Genomic DNA, 22,146 nt, shown 5'->3' on the forward strand with positions numbered 1-22,146 from the left:
TGGGTTTGCAGTTTTGGTAGGAAGGGAGGCTACAGGTTTGGCTTCTGGGAAGAGATGCTAGAAGCTTCCATGTCTGATAGAGTCAATGCCAGCTGGATCCAAGACTGACCCAGCACTGGCCGAGCCCATCAATGATAGCTGTTTTTTGCCTAAGCTGAGTCTGTCTTGCCCATAACAACAACTGGTGATCTCTCCCTGTCTTTAATTATATTTTCTCTCCCCTCTTCAGTTGAGGAGGGGAGGGCTTTGGGGGGCACCTCGACGCCAGCCACAGTCAACCCCCCCCACAGGTATCTTGATCACAGATAGGCTAAATACTTGCCATCCTTAGTGAGAAGTGTAAAGGAAATACAAATATCTTTACCTCCACAGAGGTGTCAGTTAACACACCTGAAACACAGGAGTGAGGTTTCTTCACTCCCCATCCCAGCTCTCATAACAATAAATTTAAAATGAAAAGGATCTGGAGAAGAGATAAGAAGCATCTTAAATGATGCAACTTGTGAAACACTTGAAGATCCTTCATCTAGAAGGCTATGTAGAAATAAACTATTATTACCATGTTACAAAATTCACCCTGGAAGTAACTCTGGGCAGCCTCTTGGTATCTAACCACAAATCTGTAGTAAAACAGGCAACAGCTCTTCAGAGAATGGCTGTGGTTTAAGACTTGTAGTCCTCACTTAGATTAACCATTTTCTGAAACATTAAACAATTCATGACCAAACAAAAATGTTCTGTGGTAAGTTTAAAGTACTGTAAATGGATTTTCTCCCTTCAGTTTTAATTCTCTCTTTTCACTCTCTTTTTTTTCTCTCTCTCTTCTCTTCCTTTCTCTTTTCTCACTCTCTTTTCTCTTTCTCTCTCTTTCTCCCTTTCCTTTCTTCCTTCTTTCCACATTCTAACAAGTAGCTTTGTGTGGCAAGGAATGGATCACAGCTACTGTAATGCTAATGTCAGGTTAGTCTTTGCTTCACTCTGCTGGAGTGTTTAAAGATAATAGATACGTTGTCACTTCTTGCCTGTATTAACACGTAGCACTATCATAACATACCTAATCCATTACTTAAGGTACTGAAAAAAATCCTATCTCTTCCATGTAGACATCTGGAGCAAATTTTATGGGACAAATGTTTGGGTTTTTTTCCAACCTGCCTGCTTGCTACAGTAGTGGCTACACATAGTGAAATACACAGCAGTATTGTAGCCACCTTGAATAATTATCTGAGTGAGCTCTAGTAAAAGGACTGAAGAGATATGAGGACCTTAAGTACACCATATATTCATAATGTGATCATGATTATTAGTTTGAGCTGTAATATATTTCGTCCTATAGCTACAGTTCTCCTTCAGCAAAAAGCTTCCCCTTCTCCCCACCAAACACGTTCCAGAGCAGAGAATGTTCTTAATCTGATTTTAGGAATTAAAACAGGAATTTCAGAAAATGCTGCTTTAGTAAGTGCTAAATGATTCCTGGATTATTGTAGCAACTTTTGCAATTACTGTTTTTTTTTCAAAATTATCCTTCTAATACCTGAAGCTGAAAAATCAACTTCTTGTCAAACAACTATTTCCTTCAACTTCTTCCATCTGTTGTCTCGTCCTATCCTGCTAAACAAACAGCTCTTACTCTTTGCTGGGCCAGCCAACTGGTTTAAGGAGGGAATCCACTGCTTTGAAGACCTGCTGATACAACTCGATTGGGTACCTTATCTGTCACCTTCTCTGTTTCCCTGTAAAGGATCTTTACTGCCAGCTGCTATGCTTTTCTAGCCGAATTATCAAACTCCTAGAAAATGAACTTTTTTTCCTTTTTACCATAGCCATGCCCCTTCTCCTTAGCCACTGTGAGAGGTTTTGGCTAGGTTACTATTGTATTACTGGCAAAAGGGACAGGCTCTAGTAAGCAAAGAAATCTTGGTTTAAAACATGAATTAGAAACTTTGGACCACATTGTATTTATAGTAAAATCTAACCACATTTTATTCAAATAAAAGTAAGAACATCTGAAAGGAAGTTTTCCACAAAATGCTGTTCTCATCTGGCTGGTGAACAAAAAAAATAATTTAAGAGGCCCAAAACGTGGCTTGGGCCGTACTGAGGCTCCCTGTGTATGCTCTAGGACACAGCAGCTGGTCAGCAGAAGTGGAACATATGCAATGAGAATTAAGTGGAATCTACAGAAGTCACTCCTGAAAACAGACTCAGACGCTTCCCAGGCAATTGCATCAATTGCTGCTGGTGCACTTCCTTGGTGCAGACAGTTACCCACATGGAAAGCACCTCAAATTCCCTTATTTGCATTTAACTGTAGCTTTCTTTAGGATTAGTAACATTTTTAAAGCCTCTTAGCCAGAAGGATAAAGGTACTGGAACAAAAATATATCCTCTTTCTATATAAAAACTGACAAGATTGCACAATCAATTAAAACCAGTTGTGAGCATTTAATAAAAACTCATCCCAGAAACCCAACTTTCTGCCGGGAGGTCCCCAAACTCTCTTCTTCATCCAAAATCTTCTGAAGGGCGATGTGCAGTGACTTGCCAACTCTTTTTCCAGTCTGCAATGCAAAGAAAGCAAACCAAATCTGAGATCCATGCTTACGAACAGGAAAGCAACTCTCATGGAACACTTCCCTTTGACAAGTGTTTTCTCTTCAGTGATTAATACACAACAGCTGGTATCCTAAAAACGTAATCTTAATTAAGAAAAATAACGCTGGTGGAAGTTTCATTTAAATTTTATTGAGTTCTGGAAAAACGAACACATAAAGGCAGTGCTCCCATTCATCAGAGAAGCATTCCATGCTCATTAGCACCAGATCTGTGCACTGCTGGATCACCCAGGAATACAAGTTAAATCAGGCACAAGCACACATTCAAATTAGTCAGCACACACAAGATGCTATGCTGCCGGACGACAGGAGATAACTGACCAGCAAAGCAGCCTACTAACACAAAGTTCAGTGAATTCTTCTGAAAGTGCTCAGAATGAGGAGACTGAATTTAAATTGGCTCAACACCCTGTCATGTGGCCAGAGAAGCCAAAAATGCACACTGGCTGCATCACCAAATCAGTCTACAGATGGATCCTTCATGATGATGTGCAATTTTGTACTGTCCAAGGGTATTAAAGGAGTTAACAGAAGGTTTTCCTTACAGAAATAAACTCCACCAATGGAAAACCACCAGCCTCTATTCCTCCCACATGGCACAATTGCACTGTGTAAGTTGCAGGACAGGAAAACATTGAGCAATGCTGAAATAAAGACCTTAAGGCAGTGGTGCCTGTTAGAGCTTTCTGGAGTTTCTCTAAGTGACCTGAAATACTGAACGCATGCACAGATGAAGAGAGCCCACCTGTCCCTAAAGAGCCAAAGACAGATTATAATAAACTGATTTTATATAATCTGAGTTAACCGATTTATGCAACAAAGCCTATGCCTGCCATATAGCTGACCACAAAGTGCTCTTTCCCCTGTTGACACTTTTCTCCACAAACCTCAAAATGAGGTACATTTCCAACTGAAGAACCAGGAGACAGAATACGGCCCACAGTCCCAAAGGAAAATTGGAAAGAGCTTTGATGCTATCAATCCTAGACACTCTTAAGTCATGCTAAGGGGGGCACACATAAGAATTGTTACAGCTCTGCACTGGGACACAATGTCAGCAGCAGCCTGGAGCTTTGAGGGGTGATATACTTTGTGCATTCTTTTTCAATGCAGGACAGCATCACTCATACCAGATCAAAGTGAACTGGAATGGTGCAGAGCTTTGGGTATTGACACAACACACAACATTGTTGCTCTCTTTTTCCTGCTTGCCTCTCCTATGGCTGCATCATCAACTCAGTAAAAAAAAAAAAAAAAAAGCCTAATGCTGGCAGCTTCCCAAAACTTTCCCATGAAGCTGCCTTCCTAAGAGATATGTCCTAGGAACATCCATTCCCTACCAGGCAGGGAAAACTGAACACTCTCTGACCTGCAGCCAAATCATTAGGGGATGGAGGTGTCAAGCAAGGGTTATGCAGCTCCTCCACTGGACATTCCCAGGCCTTTTTGTTTTTCTTGGTATCCTAATCAGGCTGTTGAGTTTGAGGCAGGGCCAAACAGATAATCTCTGGCCTGACAGACAACATCTTTGTTTATTCTGACCAGCTTTATCCCTCACTCCTTCAAATTGCTCACCACCCAGGAGGGAAGATGCTTTCCAAAGCAAGTGAAAGACAGACAGCACAACTCTCTGAGTGATCAGCTTAAGCTTTTAACTCCTTGCACCAACAAGTAGGTACAAGTACACTAAAGCTCTTGGAAGCAGAGTAAGATGGTTTGAAGATTTCCCATGGTTACCTTCCATATGCATTTCTGATTAGTGTTTAGACAAGCATTACACAATCCCAAGCACAGCCTTTGGGGGTAGGCTACACAATGGAACTGCAGAAGCTAGTTTTCTTTTTAGGGCTCAAAAGAGAGTGAAAACAGTGATCAAAAGTGAGGCTCAGATCAAAGCTTTGTGCAGATAATTTGCATAGAGGCCAGCTTCTACCATGAACCTGTATCTGACTTAAGCAGCCATCTCTTTGTGACGACAGCCCTAGAGCCAAAACCTCAAGTCTTCTATGACATTTATTTAGAATTGGACTCAAAATCCATCAAGGAAGACACACCAGATGTCCATAGGATGTAACCTATTTAGGATCCCAGATAAGAGGGAAAACTGACACTTCGGAATACAAATAAAAAGTCCACTCTGAATCGACATAATTAAAGAGCGAAGTGTCATATACACTAAGCATGTAACTTCCACTTGAGACCAACTGTTTTCAGACTTGGCTCCAATTTCTGCATTCCTCACTCCAGCCAGGCTGAAATTAGTTCTGGATCTCTAGGAAGCAGAGACAGTTTGAAATATTTAATCTTCATTCTGACTCTAAGTTCAAAACCCATTTCTGTCTCATGCTCAAGGCCAAACCCAGGCATGAGAATTTCTACTAGAGGATAGATTTAAGAAGAGCCTGAAGAGAGGTTTAAAATTGAATTCTTATGTGGTTATGAAAACATCCAGATACTAGTATTTTCATGCAGTAGGGGCAGATCAGAAACCCAACAAAGACACAAAGTAAAACAACAGTAAAATGAGAACAGTAAGCTTATTACAAAATAAATGAGTTTTGCTAGAAGAGAACACCATGCACTAGAAATTCAAATACCATCTCTACTTCTGTAGGGACTTTACCACATTACAATTTTTTCTCTTTCAGTCTTTAAGGAAAACAATGAGAGAACATGCTCCTTAAAAATACTCTCAAAGTTTATAAAATTAAACTTTAGAGTCTTACAGCTATGAAGTACTTGACTGAAATAAATGTGAGTCCCATATGTTTCAGGCATCTAAAAGTTTTAGATAACATCCACTCTTTCTGTTTATGTTCAATACCACATAGATTCTGTTTCAAAGGAACTGCCTGTGACCTTCAGAGAGCCCCCTGTGCACCTAATAAAAGCACCAATACCTCTGCTCTTAGTCCTTACTGCAGCTTTCTACATACCCAAGTTCCAGTTCATCCAGTATCATCAAAGACAGTAACTGCTCAAAACTCTTACCTCCATCATTTCAAAAATACTCTCAGGATCCAGGCTACCCTTCCCCACTTTCTTCATAGAAGTGAGGGTGCCTTTACTGGTCACAGAAATAAGCAGGCTGGCCAAACAGCAGGCTTCTTCCTGAAGGGTAGCATCCACCACATGTCTATATCCAATCTGCAAGTTAGTGACAAAATGACATACTCATTTGCAGTTCTCTAAGCTCTTTATTAAGAAGTTAAACTGAGCAGTAGCTCTTTTACATCCATCCCCAGCAGCAAATTCTCATGGTTTAACTCCAGGCAGATCATGCAACATCTGTGCCTCACAACAATGACCATTCGTTTTAACATACTGAAGTATCTGCAGCTCTGGATGTTGAGCAAGAAGCAGATGAAAAATATTAACAACCCATCTGCATGCAGGAAGATGCATTTTAAGAATGTATCAAGTAGGAAACTTCAAGTCAGAGGTGGTGAAAAAACCCTTATACAGTAAAAACGCTTAATTAGGAGACCAAAGATGAACAAAAGTATATATAGTGTACACTTCTGTAACGTAAGTTTTATCTCTAGGGAAAAAATAAACAGCTGGTGTAGTTAACAGAAACTGAAGTCTCTAAGAAAGCTGGTAATTTGTCAGGCTTACTTTGCTTAGTGTGACAATGCAGGGCACATTATCCACATTGAGTCGAATACAATCATAAGGGTCATCAGACAGCTCAATCTCTTTAGAGCCTTCCTCATCCTCCAGAACACGCACTTTGGGTATTCTGTGGGAACAAGATGTGCAAAATCATTGTTATAACAGGTAACAAATACTACTGTAATACAGTCTCAAGTGTACAAGTGCCCTTTCCTATAAATGAGGTTAAATGTTTAGAAAATCATTCCAGAACGTTATCAAAGTACTAACAACTCACTCACTGAGATCAGGTAGAAAAAGTGGGAAGATATTTATAGAATCACAGAATCATCAAGGTTGGAAAAGACCTTCAAGATCATCAAGTCCAACCATCCACCCTACAACCCCTAACCACTAAACACCATGTCTACCCCTTTTTTTAACATCTCCAGGGATGGTGTCTCCACCACTTCCCTGGGCAGCCTGTTCCAATGCCTCACCACTCTCTGTGAAAACATTTTTTCCAATATCCAGCCTGAACTGCCCCTGGCACAGCTTGACCCCATTTCCTCTTGTCCTAGTGCTCATCACCACCCATTTAGGATAACATGATCATATTTACATATTTCAAACTACTAGAATTTGAACTGTTATTTACACTAATATATGGGGAGAGATTCCTTTGGAATTTGCACAAATCAGTTCTGACACATTCTTTGTAAATCTGCATGGATGCACAGGAAATAAATTAGCTAGACTAAATCCATTCATACCGTGGTTCGCAACCCAACAGTAAAGTTGCCAGAATTACAGCAACTGCATTGCTTGGCAAAGTTGTGACATCAGCAAATACAAGTAATAAACCTGTTCAGGAAAGAATAACACTAAGAAGACCTGATGTAAAGGTAAAAGATAAGTAAAATCTTTTATCAAGATGGGAAGATTGGCAAAATATTCTCATCCTTTAAAGAGCCAGAAGACTCTACTGTTCCAAGGACAGGTAGACAAAAGCAATGACCAGAGATAAAAAGCGGGCAGGCAGAAATCCAAGAAATGCTTTCTAGTCAATTGTGAGTGATGAGCTCTCAGAAATGACTTAGACAGGCTCCTTATCAGTGATACACGTGTCGTATTTAAAATAGCCACTTAATGGGAGTTTTTCCAGCATGAATTAACGCAGTTTTCTTAGTATAATGAATAAAGTAATTTAAAACAATTTAGTAAAAGATGGTGTCTCTCAAGGCACCAAGGAGATTAGCATCTTACATATCCTCTTTTATCCAGGTGCCTACTAGGATGGAGTACTGACAGAATTGCTTCTACTGGCCAGTAAAACCCACACACTCACTTTCACACATTTGTACTTGAAAACCTAAAATATTTCAAGATGTCCCTACAAAGCTACCTTTGGCAACCATGTGGAATGTAACCACAATCTGGTTTTATATTAGTACTTTCACATTAGCACTGTCTTTTATATCTAGACTCTGGAGGTTACATTCTTCTATGCATTCTGTACCAAACTTCTTTTAAAAGGGGAAGACTGATACAGCAAACATTTTCCCCACCAATGCAAAGTGATTTCTGTTGTTCCTTAGAAGAGTATTGTAGCTATTTGTGGCTAAGAGTCCTAGAGGTGAGTACTTCATGGTTGCTAACCCTGCTTCAGTGAGAACAAATTCCCTACAAGAACACTGGCCTGAGCCAAGCTAAACCCAAAACTTTCAGTACGGAGAACAACTGCCATGTGTACTTTTTCGTGAAATCAAACTCAAAATGCTCTGCAACTCGCTGGAAATGCATCGAAGCCTATTTTCAAGTTAAAAATAGTCCATTAAAAAGTGATAGAAAAAAGTCACAACATGACTACCCCTCAAGCTACACAGCAGAATGGACAACACTGGACAACAGCCTAGACAAAAACTATGTATCAGAGCCGTGTTTAACAAGGAGGAGGATTTCAAGAAAATCTGTGAGATTACGTGATTTTTAACTCCATCCTAACATAGCTATGAAACCAGAGCAATGTTTGGTCTGCAAGAAGTTGCCAGAATTAATACCTGAAAAATGCCTGCAAGGAGCTGTTCTGGCCAAGAACAGATGAGAGAGGTACAAATTAGAACTACTGCAGTGGCAAAAAGATAGTTGACCAAGCATCACAGTTGCAGAAAAAGGGGGTATATACACACAAAAACTGAACAAAGAGAGTGTAGCAAAAAGCATTTCCAAAAACCTGGAGATTTCCTTTCCCGCCTTGTGAAGATTTATCTTAAGAACTAGCTATGCATGTTTACTTTGCAACTTCAAATTTTCTGTTTTGATTCCTGCAACTAATCAGGGCAGAAATCTGTACAGCAGGACTTAAGGCACATAACGAACAATGTTCTTTCCTGTGTACTGCAGACCCAGACCTCACAGCTGCAAAACCAGTTCTACCCTTGCAAGCAGGCATCAGTTCTGCCTCTACCCTGCTGCCCAGCAAAATGCCACAATACCTGCAAGGCTCTTGTGTTATAAACTCTGTAGCTTTTATAACTGCCTAGTTTCTATTGCCTCAGTGTGCAAGCAGGCACATTCCACAGGATCAAGTTTAATCTTAAATCCTTACACAGTAGCCAAGTGTGCATTTTGCAGTATCTACCTCCATCTTGGATGAACCCAGCCTTAAACACCTTGGAGACACAATGAAGAAGAAAGTTTGGTATCTGCTATCTTTTGCACATGATCTTGATATAGTTCTTAAAACACAATGAACAATACAAAATTCCAAGGTGTAAATGGTTCCCCCTAAAAAAGTCAGTCATATTGTCGTTGTTTCATGCCTGAAGGTGATGCAGTGAGTCAGGTCAAAAAGATCTAAATCCCATAATTCTTCAGCAAAAATTCCTTAAGTTAAGATTTTGGATTTACTTGGAGCAAAAGAAAACTGTGTTCGTAGCTATTAAAGAAGTGATAAGAGATTTTAGGGATGAAGCTGAGGTGTTCAAAAGCCTAGCTGAATACCTAAAAATTGTAGCTTCAAAGAAAAAATAAAGCTGCTTGAGCTCCCTGTTCTTGATTCCATGGCTGCAGTCAAGGCTGACAAAGATCTGAAAACACTTAAAACAAAAAAAAATTGGTTGTAAACAGATTATGAAAGGCAAGTAAGACTCAAAGAGGGACACACATGTCAAGCAAAGTTCAGAACACTTAATCTTCCAACTGACATCTTGTCTTGCTTTGGACAATAATATTTTATGGAGCCATTGTAAACAACCTTGTGTCAATCCAAAGAAAACTTTGTAGGTACCACTGGAAAGGGAGAAGGAATAGTAAATGAGGACAAGTTTTCACTTTGAGTTTCACCTCTTGACTTTATGAGCTTGTATGAGATCAGATGTACTAGCATTCCCTGCTTAAATCAATAGACAGGTTTTTTGCAGGTCAAAAATCAACAGTGTCTGTATTATGTCACACTGTACCACATTTTTACTTCATATCAGACTTCCAGAAGACTATGGATATTTGCTCACAGATTAAGTATTATATCAAAGATACAGTTTTCAGATGAATGAAAATACAGCAGAATCATGGAAACAATGACACTTTATATGTTGCCCATGTTCCCAAAGCAGCAGTTATGTAATTACTTTTTATATTATCTTTTCTCTTTATTCAGAACTAGGATTCTGGCTGAAATAAGAAAAAAAGACCTAGTTATCCTGTAAATAAAGTACATGTCTTGGATATGGTTAAAATAACTTGCAATGGAGAAACTGTTTTAACCATATGAGTTTTCCATCCTGGCAGCTCACATGCAGAGACCAAGGTGTTTCTTTTTAGTGTACTGTCAACTCTTATGAACCATTATTTTTGTGACAGTACTACCTACTGCTACAAAACCAATCTACTGTTAAAGTTACTATTGAGACTTGATTAACATGGGGAATTTCTCAGCAATATATACAAATTGTAGTCTCCGGTGGATTAGACAAAATATTCTTGAATGTTACCTTTAAAGCACACACAGAGCACTTGCATCATTCATTCTACTAGATTTTGTTCTTGGATTTTTTTTTAATTAAAATGCACAGGGCAAAGTTCTTTTAAAGACAAATCATGTCCCTGTGCTCACAATCTCTCACCACCATTTTTGCCTCTTAGTTTTAAACAGAATTCTGGACTAACAGTTAATAAGAAAGAAGTAGGAAAACAAGGCTAGTTACAAATGTGAAGTGACACTGATAGGGAGTTTCTTATTCAGGAGCATTACGTATCAGTAAATACTTCTTATTTCAAAAGCACAAGGCATCAACACAAAGGCCAACTACTTGCAACAAAACAATATGGTCAAGATAATGTTTTCTGGACCTGGCTACAGAACATAAATTATATAGTAAGCCTGGCTGTGCATATAATGCAATTTGAGACTTATTAGAAATTGAGTTAAAGTTCATGCTTCTTGCATGCAAATGGACTGCCCTGTATCTGAATGCAAGTTGAATTGGGTTTTCCTAACTTAAATAACTAAGCATTAAAAACGCTTATAGCTCACAGAGAGCACTTCTCTTCCAATTCCAATGCCACTCACACAAAATGAGATCTGTGCTTTACCTTGTGTTAAAGAGAGCTGCCTTCACTGCGATAGAGATTGCATCAAAGAGGTTCCCACCACATTCCAATAACTGAGGAGGAAAAAAAGAATCCCTTGAGAGAAAGAAAAAAAAAATCAGGCTAGTGCCTCTAAGTCTTTATTTTACTTAAATCTACATGAAAAAGGCACAAAATTAAGAACCAGGACAGTTTTTTTTTTTAAAAATAACCAAGTTGTCTTTAAAGCCTATCTATGAAAATAAATAATAGATATGAAATTAAGATTTCAGCTGAGTGTATTAGACATGCAAGATAGAAGAGTTACTGCACTTCATAATAAAGTTCATGATAAAATATAATAGTAGAAGTTGAACTGAAATCACTGCTGTTCTTACTCTTCTCTTACTAAAGTCCTGAACTAGACTATGACCAAAATACTTGTTATAAACTCTCCACATTCATTCTTTAATGTTAAATTGAGCCAAACCATTTTCTATACTTCATTTCAAACTAGAGTCTTTTTTAAATATCAGCTGGACAAACTCAATTGGTAGAATTGTTTTCAAAGAAGCAATGCAAGTTGTCACCCAAGACATGGTATGAAAAGGTAGTTATAGAAGGCATAAAAATGAAGGCACATCGTTATTTATTCTCTATTCTTAAGAGAAAAAATGAGTCATCAGCAGGTTTGTCTTGTAGCTGAAAAAGATCTAAGGAAATCCTAATGTCAAAGTCTACTTGTTGGTAACACTATTATTTGAATTAAAAGTGTGTGGAGGGAGTCTAGCTTAGTTTCTTCTCATGAAGATCAGAAAAGAGAACTGCATACTAGATAAAAAGGCAGGGCTCCTATAATTTCTAATACTTTCTATAGGCTGACAGGCAACTCAAACACCACTCTCAGCTACCAGTACTAATCTGTGAACACACACATCCTCAGAAAGCATTGGAAACTACTTTGGCAAGAATATATAGATGCTTCTCTGTTACATCAATCTATGCTGTGTGATGAGAGGAAAGCAAGTTTTGAAACACTGATTGCATTGATTGTTCTTCAAAATCTATTTAAGAACGAGATAAACTCCTGCCCTGGGAGCAAATAATAAATCAGATATTCTAGAAAGACAGCTTATTTTTATGAAGACAGACTGAATTGTGTTTAAAAAAAATTACAAAAAGTTGGGTTAGAAAGCTTAATACAAAGGCCATCAAATTGTTTCTTTAAAAACAGCTGCTGGATGCAGAGAGGTTAACTTGCCACTTTCAGTTATTATTGGATTTTACCGGATAACACAATAAGCCCCATAAAATCTTTATTATTAAAACACAATGGGATATGCATGCACTGTTGCTAGGTTTTTGTTCAGGCTGCTTTTCTAAAGCCTTATCAGTATTACAGTGGCACCTACAGGCTAGGAACACAGCCTGTATCAAGGACAGTACAATCCCTTCAAAAGAAATGAACCCTCTTCTCAGCTTAAGCACCTTGTACTGAGATCCTCTCCTTTGGAGTGTTGCATATCTCACATTTTGTTTACACCTACACATATCTTTTTTTGGTTGCATATCTCAACTTTTGTTTATACACAGGAGCTGACTACAGAGGCATGCTTCAGTTGAAGTGCACATAGCTAAATGACACAGCAATGGAGTATCTCCAGGTTCACAACATTCTTTCTGGGTTTTTCTTTTGGACTGAGACACTTGAAAATGCTTACCTTCCCACCTGAACACAAAGTACCAGTAGCTTCAGGCTCCTGACATATTTAAGGATTATTTTCTCTCCAACTTAACTACGCAACACAATCACAGAATCAATCATAGAATGGTTAAGGTTCGAAGGGACCTTAAAGATCATCAGGTTCCAACCTCCCTGCTATAAGCAGGGACAAACTTACGTAAACGCAAACACGAATGTAAACAATCCCCAGGGAAAACATCACCCAAAGGAATCTCCATAAGCAGTTACTATATTTAGAATCTGCCTTCCTCAATCAATAAAATCACTTGTATGTAGTGCCTTATACTAGCACAAGTCTCATACTTCCACCATGTACTATTAAAATAGAGCTCTACAGAAATTATTCAGTAAGCATCACACACCTACATCAAGCATAAACTATCACATGTGATATACATGTCTTCTATTTAGAAGAGAAACTAGTACAAATACCTTAAAATTGTGAAAATACAGAGGTCTGGAGTGGAAAAAAAAAAAGTGGGGTGGGGGTGTAGAAGAGAATAAAGAGACTAACAGTATCTTGTTCAAATTATACCAGCAGCTCTTCAATGGCTCACACACAAAACCTCTGCAGAACATGACATTAAATAGACTCATCAAGTTTAGAGTCCTAGTTACAAACCTACAACAAATTCTTTATTGGCACTGTAAACAAAGCTGAATGTATAATCCATCACATAGCATAGATCTTGAAATTATTTATTCTGATACAACTAACAACATAAAAATACTGTTTTTTTCTCTTACTATGGACAAGCAGCAGATTTGTCCAGGAAGAATGACCAGTTATACCTCATACAAAGCTACACAGAACTACTTCTGCAGCAGTCAGCTTTATGAGAGTCTTTGCTTATGCAGTGTTTATGCAACATTAAGCAGTACATTGCTTAAATAAGCACAGCATTTAATATTCTGTACCTCTGCTTGTTATTACCCAGTAACTAAAGGTCCCAGTGTGATTTCTCAGAACTAACACTTCATTCACTATTAAACTATGCCAAGCTCCAATAAGCTGGTGACTAGGACTATTAAAGTACTCAGTACTGGTACACATTTCATCATTCTGTATGCAGACTAAGTCACGGAATATATATATATATTGTATCTACCATAATCAGGCTAATACTACAGCAACACCTAATGGACTAATTTTCACATTTATCTAGGTCTTAGTCTGAATGTTCCTGTTTCGTTTCACAAAATCCTGTATTTAATGTTTTTGGCAATACAGCTTAACATTTTTGCAACTCACTTCACAGACATGAACGGATTCCTGCAAGATCTTTCAACATATTTTCAGTTACAAATTTGACAGATAGAAACCCAACTCTGGACCAGTAAGAACTGGAAATAATGCTCAGGAGAGTCTGACTCGCAAACTTCTATTAAATTCCCATGACAGAGTGCTTTAAATACAGCATAGTTTGGAAACTGAGCTGCTGCATGGCTAAGATTCACATGCATGAAATTCAGTGTCCATTTTTTTAATGGAAAGAAATATTCAGTTTTAAATTCTACATTCCGACACCTGCATACAGCTTTCATCAAAACCTGTCAAGGACAAACATAACTTTTGCCAGAAATCTTTTTTTTTTTTTTAATTTTTTTTTACTAATTCTTCACTGAATTACTACGATAATGGTGCAAAAAGCTAGACAGGATGAATGGTTATGTAAGGGCTAACATACACCATGCTAACTTATATTCATCAGAATGACACATTTGCAGTTATATCTAGCTTGCAAAAACGTTTAACCTTCTTTAGAGGCAATTTCCTTGTCAGTACGAAGTCACTGGTTTTTATCTGAGACACGATTTGGAGTATTCAGTGTTTTATTAGCTCTGCAGTGGAGAAGCAGCATCAAGAGCAGAAAGAGACAGCTGGAAGCAGTGATTAACTATGATTAGGCAGATGCAAAAGAAGATGGCCATCCATACTGTGAAGCACTATATCACATTATGAAAAGCTTTTTTTCTTAGAAAATGCACACAGTTATGCTAAGTCAGTCTGTGCCTTGAAAACCCTCCTTGAATCTTAGTTTTCATTTCCTTACTTACCAATACATCAACATAAAGAACCCAGCAGTGCTCCCTGGGATTAATACAAAGTGATTTCAAGTCTACGCTGCTCTCGCTGCTAAATACTCTGTAGAGTGTATTTGCTATCTCTGTGCCAAGCTCTTCTCCTCCACGGCCTTCAAACTCAGGAGTAGCATTTGCAGAACTAGATAAAGAAAAAAAAACAACACAACTTTCACTTGAAACAGCCAATAAGCAAAGAACATTTATTAAAGCATCAGAAACATCTAAGGATTTGTTTGTGTAAGAATAAGCTTCCTATCCTTGAAGAAATTATTTCCATTTTGCATATTAAGATGTCTTAATGCAGATAGTATACCTACATTTTGCTACAAATTCTGATACTAATTGAATTCCACTAGTATCTTCACTTTCCAAGTTACAACATTAAAATTGGTGAATCCTCTCAGGGATTACTTCTTAAGCACTCTCACCTTCTGTCACCTCAACCCTTTCAAAATTTAAAAGGTAAGAGAAATCTCTACTAAGTTCAGAACAGCTAACAAGACAGACTATTAAGAGTTCAATGTTAGATTAGTAAGACAAGAAAGTGGCTGAGAAAACAAGTAGAATATACTTTTTCTTTTTAAAGTGACATGACTGCCTCTGCTGAGTGTGGGGCCTGCTATCCAGCCCCTTACAGACAACAACTGCAGCTTATGTAGAGCAGCAACTAAAGAATGTTTTTTCCAGAAGGGATCTGACAAAAGTGTCTGGTCTTTACATCCCTGATTCCAACATAATTAAGTTTGTTTACAAGATGCCATGCAAGAAAGTGCTGGGATCCTCTACACAGCCAAAAATTCTGTACACAGAACAAAATTTGAACAATAAAAGAAAACAAGCCTACAAAAAAAGAGGGGACAACAAACAAAATTAAACAAGCCACACTTCCAAGTCACAATGACATCGAGCAGCAACGTCCAGAGATGCATATACAGCAAAACAGCAAATATTCTAGCTTATAGAGAAGGCAAGAGCATTCCCAAGCAGTGCATCCGTGGCACTTACTGCAGATCTTGTTTTTAAATAAACCAGTCAGACCTCCCCCAAATTAATTTCTCCTTACAGAACACAGGAATGGAGGTGGTTCCACAGAAGTAGTTAGTATGTTCAAAATGTATAATAGCAAAACCTTGTATTCTCCTGACTGGGCATATATTTTGCATTTATATGATAGAAACTCTCAGCTCTTTCAACAAGAACACCACAGGAATGCAAATATACAGCAGAAAACAAAGTCTTGGAATATAATCCCTTCACCTTAAAAAAACCCAGCAACTGAGGATCCATGTTATTTTGGTATGACTTAAACCATCAAGTGAGCTACATCAACAAGACTGCAGAGCCTGCAAGGGAAGTCCTTACCTCACAGTAATTCTTCTTACTTGTTCTTTTGCAGAACTGATGAAAACTCAAGAGTGCCAGGGAGAGCTACTGAATTTTACAGAAGTTATTTACTGCTTCTATAACCAGCATTATGCATACTTAAAAAAATAAATTACTGTCAGTCAAACCCTGACATATTCTTCTGAACTGCATCTGCCACTCCATTAAGAGCTGCAAGTGTGACATACTATTATTTGCAGTTGCGTTGATATTAGACACCAATTTTATAAGACAGGACCATATCTAAGTATAACTCACATCTGGACATATGCTGAGTTGGGCCTTTAGGTTGTATTAAGCAAGCACTCCCAGGAAAAGCAGCTTTCACTGACCAAAATCATTCTCTTTAAACCATTCTCTTTAAAGTAAGGCTATGCAAGCATTATGACTCCTATGCCAAATTGAAAAGAATTACACAAACCTCTGTCTATATGTCATTATTACTTCTAAATATGAAGTTTTATCAAATGTAGATTTTCATTATAAATGGCTGCTGTCTTTGACAGTGGATGAGAAGAATGTAAGACTCAACTGGAATATTATTGCAAATTTCACTGCATCTTAATTCTATTATTATTTTACACTTCAACTCCTTGCAATCAATGTGAAATAAAAAAGTAATTCTAGCAGGGTAAGATTATAATAATTATATGGTAAATACTGCCACCCAATGCTCACAGACTATTGCAGTAATTTACACTGGGTAAAATTTGAAAAAGGGGTGATTTAACACAGTAATAAAGGAAAAATGTCGAAAAGCTTGTTTTATGGAGCACAGAAGGAACTTAGCAGTGGTCAAGTAGAGCAAAGAATTTCTACTCCTGAACAGAATGTAATTTTAATTCAGCATCACATTGTGTAACAACCAAGACTCCTAAATGAGCTTCTACTACAGATCTCTACTTTCAAAGCCAGTCAAAACCTTTTTATCACAGTAAAGTACTTTTCATCTGTTGCTCAGGCCATTAATATACTGTAATCTACAATGTAAGTAATGATGATAGAGATAAAACAGTGAATTAAACATAAGCTTACAGATATTTTCCAAGTATACAAGGGCTTCACTACACAGAGGGTATTCTTCACTTAAAAACTATATTTATTTAAGCAACTAATGCCAGATTTCTATTCTTGCACTAAAAGAAGCATAAAATAATAAAAAAAGGCAAATTCACTGTTTTATAATCAGCAGTACATTAAACCACCTCACTAATACTCTACCCTTCCAGAAAGCAGCCAGAAAATATCACACTTATGACATATCTGGACTACCAAGGCAGTCCCAAACCAGACCTGAATTCAGGCCCAGATGCTGTTGAACTGTGTTAATATTATTATGGTGATATTCAGGCTTATGACTCTACAAAGAATTTGGCTAACCAGGATTTGGATCTAGTCTAGTCAAACTAGTAACTCTGGATGTAGCAATTCAGGTCTTTGTCTGGTCAGGCACTTTCACCACGCGGCCCATCCAAAAGGAACATGCACTTAAGAGACTTTGAAACTGTTTTTACTCAAGCATCAGAGGGTGTTTCTCTCTGAAAACTGAGCTAAATCCACTACAGACCATCTTTAATAGAGAAAGTACCATCAAAAATGTAAAAACATTTTATTCTTTCAAAATGCACTAGTTTGCCTCTGGACTCTGCAAAGAACAGTTGCTGTAGGAGAGACAAGGGGAAGAAAGGTTCCTCTCCTGCAGCCACCATTCAAGCAACTTCTTCACTGACTATACTAAAATTTATTTGAAGTTAACATTTTCCCCATAAAACACAAAGGAACAGCACTTGAGGAACACCTAAGAGGATGCTGACGTGGCTGTTTTGCAATTCTGTCTTCTATGATTTGGAGGACCTCGTTTCATCTATAATATTTAACATCCTACCTGAGGGAGACTCCCATGCAGGCACCAGTGAAATAGGCCCACTCTTCCAGTTGGAAGAAAAGCATGTCTGGACTTCAACGTGGAGAAACAGATGGCCAGACTTGGACAAATATACTCCTTGCTTCCCTAATTCCACAAACAAAACCTCACGCATGCAAGAAATTCAGATGTCTGCTTTTTTTCTGTTTGTTATTTCTTACACTTTGAAAATGATAAATCTTTGCTTCAGTCAAAAAACAACCAAACAAACCAACCCTAACATGTGAGTATTAGGACAAAACTCAATCTTGAGAAAAGCAGACAAAGTAGTCTTTCAACATCAATGGCCAGAATGAGTGTCTTCTCCAGTGCTAACAATGCAGTAAAGACATCACACCAGGCATGGACTTGTTCTATGATAATGAATGTCTAGTTACCATAAATCAGTGCCCCAAAAATAATCTCTTCCAGAGAGTAGCACGAAAGTCTGTCTCAAAACTGGACAAAATGTGATTCTCAAATTTTAGGTTGAGGACTCAGAACAGAATGCAGAAAAATTGAGTTTTGGGACAGATATTTACATATATGATCCAATATGTAATTCTTTTCAGCAGTTCAAGAAACCATGAAAGCTTCAGGAACAAAGGATTTTAAGAGAGCAAACACTGCAGTCTAAGTTTTTACTATTAGTTTCAACAATATCAAAGCCAAGTAGAGCACACAGGAACTTCAGGAGATGCAGCATATCAAACTACGTTCAGCTACTACCACCCAGTGGCAGCCTGGAAAAGCATCAGAGCACTGACAGCATCTCATTTCGCTTGGTACAGAACAAGCTGCTCCTAGTTTCACATTTTGTCTTTTGGATCTTTCTGGAGGCTAGAGGTCACCTTTCCCTGGCAACACAAGCATGTGAGAAGTGACTGCCCTCTCTAAAATCAGGCTTTTGGGCTGTGCTGCCAGAGAAAGTAAGGATTACCTATTTCTAAAACTGATAAAACCCATCTTGCACAATACTGCTGCATATCTCCCTGTCATCACTAGATTAGCAGCTAGAAAAGAAAACCTAACATGAATCTAACAAGTTGAAGTGTTTCTAACATTTATTTACATATGAAATAAGTGTCACAGAATTGCAACATCTCCACAGAATGCTCGTTTCCCTAAGAAAATATCCCTGCTGTCACTGGACAGACTTCATATAGAAGCCACTAGAATAAAGTGGGTACTATTCAAAATATTTCATTCATGAGTTTTAGAAAGCAGTCCAGCTCAGATCTTCTCTAACAGCAGGGCCACAGTTGAGATCATCTTCCTCTCTTACATTCTTTGAGCAGTCATTGCAGAAAAACCATTAATTCATAGGTGACTCCTTCCCTCTACAAACCACACTTTTCCAGTTAACAGGTACATCATGATATGCAAAGGAAGGATTAGATAAGGCTGCATAACGTGGCAGAGATACAAATGTTAAGGCAGATTTGGCCACTTAGGTCTACTTACTCAGCAGCTCTCACACCTTGGCTTTATTAATAGTGTATCAGTTTAATGTCAAAGTAGCAACATTTTTTGTTTTTAATAAAAAAATGCAGAAAAGCCAACTTAACAATGCCAAGGCTTTTGTGAGAGGTTCCCAAAACACATTATTTCATAAAGGAAATGTGCAAGACACGGATACTGTAGTTTCAGACAGTCTGGAATAATGCTGAGATGTCACTATGGTATGTCAGAGCCATCTGAACATAAGAGCTCTCAGTTTTCTTCTAGCTTCCTTCATAATTCAACCCCTACGAAGACTGCCAGGACAAACAACAGTCCATTTGTAGCACAAAGCCAGCAATATGATTAAAAACAAATACCCTTGTAGTTAATGAAATACCAATTAATAGATAAATACAGTATGTAAATATTCTTATCAACTTTTGCATCTGAAGTTTACAACGAGGATTTTATTTTTTAAACACATTTCAAACTATTTCCACTGCTTTCAAAGACAAAGTAAGCAAAATCCTTTAAGTACAGTTGAAGTACAGTCTGTAACAGTCAGTTCTTTTCTTCTGGAACACTTTGTTTTTCAGAGACATTTTTTCTATTCTATCATTGTAAAAAAGATAAGTGACACTGTAGTCATGAAGTCACGTTACATGCACAGGTAACTGAACAGTTACCCTTTCCAGCAGCAATCATGCTATGCAATTTGGGATTATTTTTTTAACCTCATTTCATTCTTTAACTCCTATTGTTTTGCTTATTTTAGGTCTGCAGAGCAAGCAGAAACTTTCTGAACATTCACCATTGTTGAAAGAGTAAAGCAACTTGTTTCTATTACTCAAATGTGGAATAAAGGTATAAACTTCAGAAGAACGGTAAGATCTGATTGCCCTTGTATTCCAAGTATTAGATCTATTTCTTCCTCTTCCAGAATACTAACCAGTCAACAAAGAATTCAAGGTAACCTTCATCTGGCTTCTCCAACTTTGGTGTCCCCATTTCAGCTTTTACACCCACCAAGATATCAGTGTGTCCCTGTTAAAACAAAACCACATCAAACAAATAGAATTATATTCACAAAAACATTATTTAAATGTCTATGGTAAGCTGCAATTTCTACCTTTCTGTTAGCTGCACCCATCACTCTATCAGAGTGAACTTAAAATCATCTCAGTTTTTTTTTTTAAACAAGGAAAGGCTTTAGAAGAAAATGTTAAGCCTAAAAAGTTTCTTCAAATAATTACCACACATATTAGCTTTCTCTAGGTTAAAAAAACCCCCACTCTTCATACCCATGACTTCTTCTATCATTTTGGTTCTGGAATCTGCAGAACCTTAATAATACTGCACAGTGTACTTACCTTTTCCACAGTCAACAAATGCTGGAAGTAGTTTTGCTTCACTGTAAAGGTACAGAAATATTTTTTCCAATGATTAGGCACAATAATTTCATTTTTCAAGATCAAATGCCTAAACCAGCCTGAATGAATTACACATCCTGTCATTGTTTCCTTAACCCACAGTTTCAGTTAGTGCTATATATACTCAAACTTTATTACACACACAACAACTGATCTACAAGTCACCTTGGTTACTCTGAAAACACTTAACATAAACCAGCAAGGTACACGAACCCCAAGAAATGTACCAACCAGCTTTACTCTTGCAGAGCCACTTGTGTTTGATACAACATCTGTTTCTACTTCTGCACATCTGTAGTCTTCACAGCCACGACCATCTACACGAAGGTCCTCCTAAGAACAACAATCAAGATACCATGCTCAAGGGAATCAGTAATGAAAAGCTAAAAAAGAACCTGTGACTTTAAAGCTTCTGTTCCTACCCTAAACACAGCAGTAGAATTAACAGAGTAGCAAGAGCTCCTGGTTTCATGGCTAACTTTCCCTGAAGCCTGCAGCAGAACCAACTGCACTTTTCCGTTCTATTTACCTGAAGCTTGCACCAAGCTCTCTGCAGACAGACTTAAACCCCTTCTGCCCTGCTTCAACAGAAAGCTCCAGACTACAAAAGTGTCAAGGTCTTGGCTTTGAAAGTTATTTTAACTAACACAGCATGGGTCTCTTCTGCTATACTCAGGTTCTGTACCTTCCTATGTGTAATTAGGACCAAGCAGACAAACACACATACCACCGGCCTTCTAAACGCTTTTATCTGTCACAAGCATCCTGCCTCCTCAGACACCGCACAGCTCGTGGCCATGAAAGCCGCTGTCTCTGCAGGAAGATGCAGCTCCCACCCTGGGCAGAAGGCGCAGCCCTTCCCCGCGGGAACCTCCCCCAGCGCATCGCACGTTGACGACGGGAAGAAGTCGGGTCTGCGCACCGCGGGGCGGGGCGGGCCGGCCCGCCTCCCCGCTCTCGGGGCGGCGGCTGCTGCCGCCCCCGCGCCTCCCCGGGATCCCGGGGCCTCCCCGCCAAGCCCCCCCCCCGCCCCTTTGCCGCCGCCGCTACCTGGACGCCATGCACGATGTAGAGCTTCTCCGCCTCGCTCAGCACCACGGCCGCCATGCCTCCCGCCACCGGATGGCGCCGCCCTCCCGCGCTTCCGCTTCCGGCGCCCTCGCGCCGCCGTTACCCCCGGGGGCGGGAGGGAGCGCGGGAGGCGCGCGGGCACTTCCCGCGCACGCGCCCTGCCCCGCCCCGCCCCGCGCCCGCGGCGGGAAAAGCGCCCGGGGGGGGTCAGGTCGGGGGTCTCCCCCTTCTTGCAAGGAACGGGGGCCGCGCAGCCTTTAAGCTCCCGGGGAACGTTCCCCCGGTGGGCAGCCGGGGCGGCGGTGCCCG

At 39.0% G+C, this 22,146-nt stretch overlaps 1 protein-coding gene across 2 annotated transcripts; it reads right to left on the reverse strand.

Annotated features, from left to right (window-relative positions):
- Positions 1-1,953: 1,953 nt before the first annotated feature.
- EXOSC7 (exosome component 7) lies at positions 1,954-21,925 on the reverse strand. 2 transcript variants are annotated; one of them, XM_051611672.1, is made up of 8 exons: positions 21,817-21,925; positions 20,998-21,099; positions 20,286-20,380; positions 14,581-14,746; positions 10,803-10,873; positions 6,234-6,357; positions 5,607-5,762; positions 1,954-2,561 (listed from the first exon to the last, which is right to left on the reverse strand). In XM_051611672.1, exons 1-8 carry the CDS (start codon positions 21,871-21,873, stop codon positions 2,457-2,459), a joined length of 876 nt encoding a protein of 291 aa, XP_051467632.1. In that variant the 5' UTR covers positions 21,874-21,925; the 3' UTR covers positions 1,954-2,456. The 2 variants fall into 2 exon arrangements, with proteins under 2 accessions (XP_051467632.1, XP_051467633.1); XM_051611673.1 differs by lacking the exons at positions 20,998-21,099; positions 21,817-21,925 and adding an exon at positions 20,707-20,983.
- Between the last annotated feature and the right edge of the window lie 221 nt (positions 21,926-22,146).

The sequence above is a fragment of the Apus apus genome, chromosome 2 (assembly GCF_020740795.1).
Source record: "Apus apus isolate bApuApu2 chromosome 2, bApuApu2.pri.cur, whole genome shotgun sequence".
Classification (NCBI taxonomy): domain Eukaryota; kingdom Metazoa; phylum Chordata; class Aves; order Apodiformes; family Apodidae; genus Apus; species Apus apus.

What these genes read in the sequence shown, in the direction of transcription:
- EXOSC7 (XM_051611672.1), bottom strand. Translation starts at nt 21,873, where the DNA reads ATGGCGGCCGTGGTGCTGAGCGAGGCGGAGAAGCTCTACATCGTGCAT. An exon ending in ACATCGTGCATGGCGTCCAG is followed by an intron (nt 21,100 to 21,816) that starts GTAGCGGCGGCG and finishes TGTTGTTCTTAG; the next exon opens with GAGGACCTTCGTGTAGATGG. An exon ending in CTTGAATTCTTTGTTGACTG is followed by an intron (nt 14,747 to 20,285) that starts GTTAGTATTCTG and finishes TTCTTTATCTAG; the next exon opens with TTCTGCAAATGCTACTCCTG.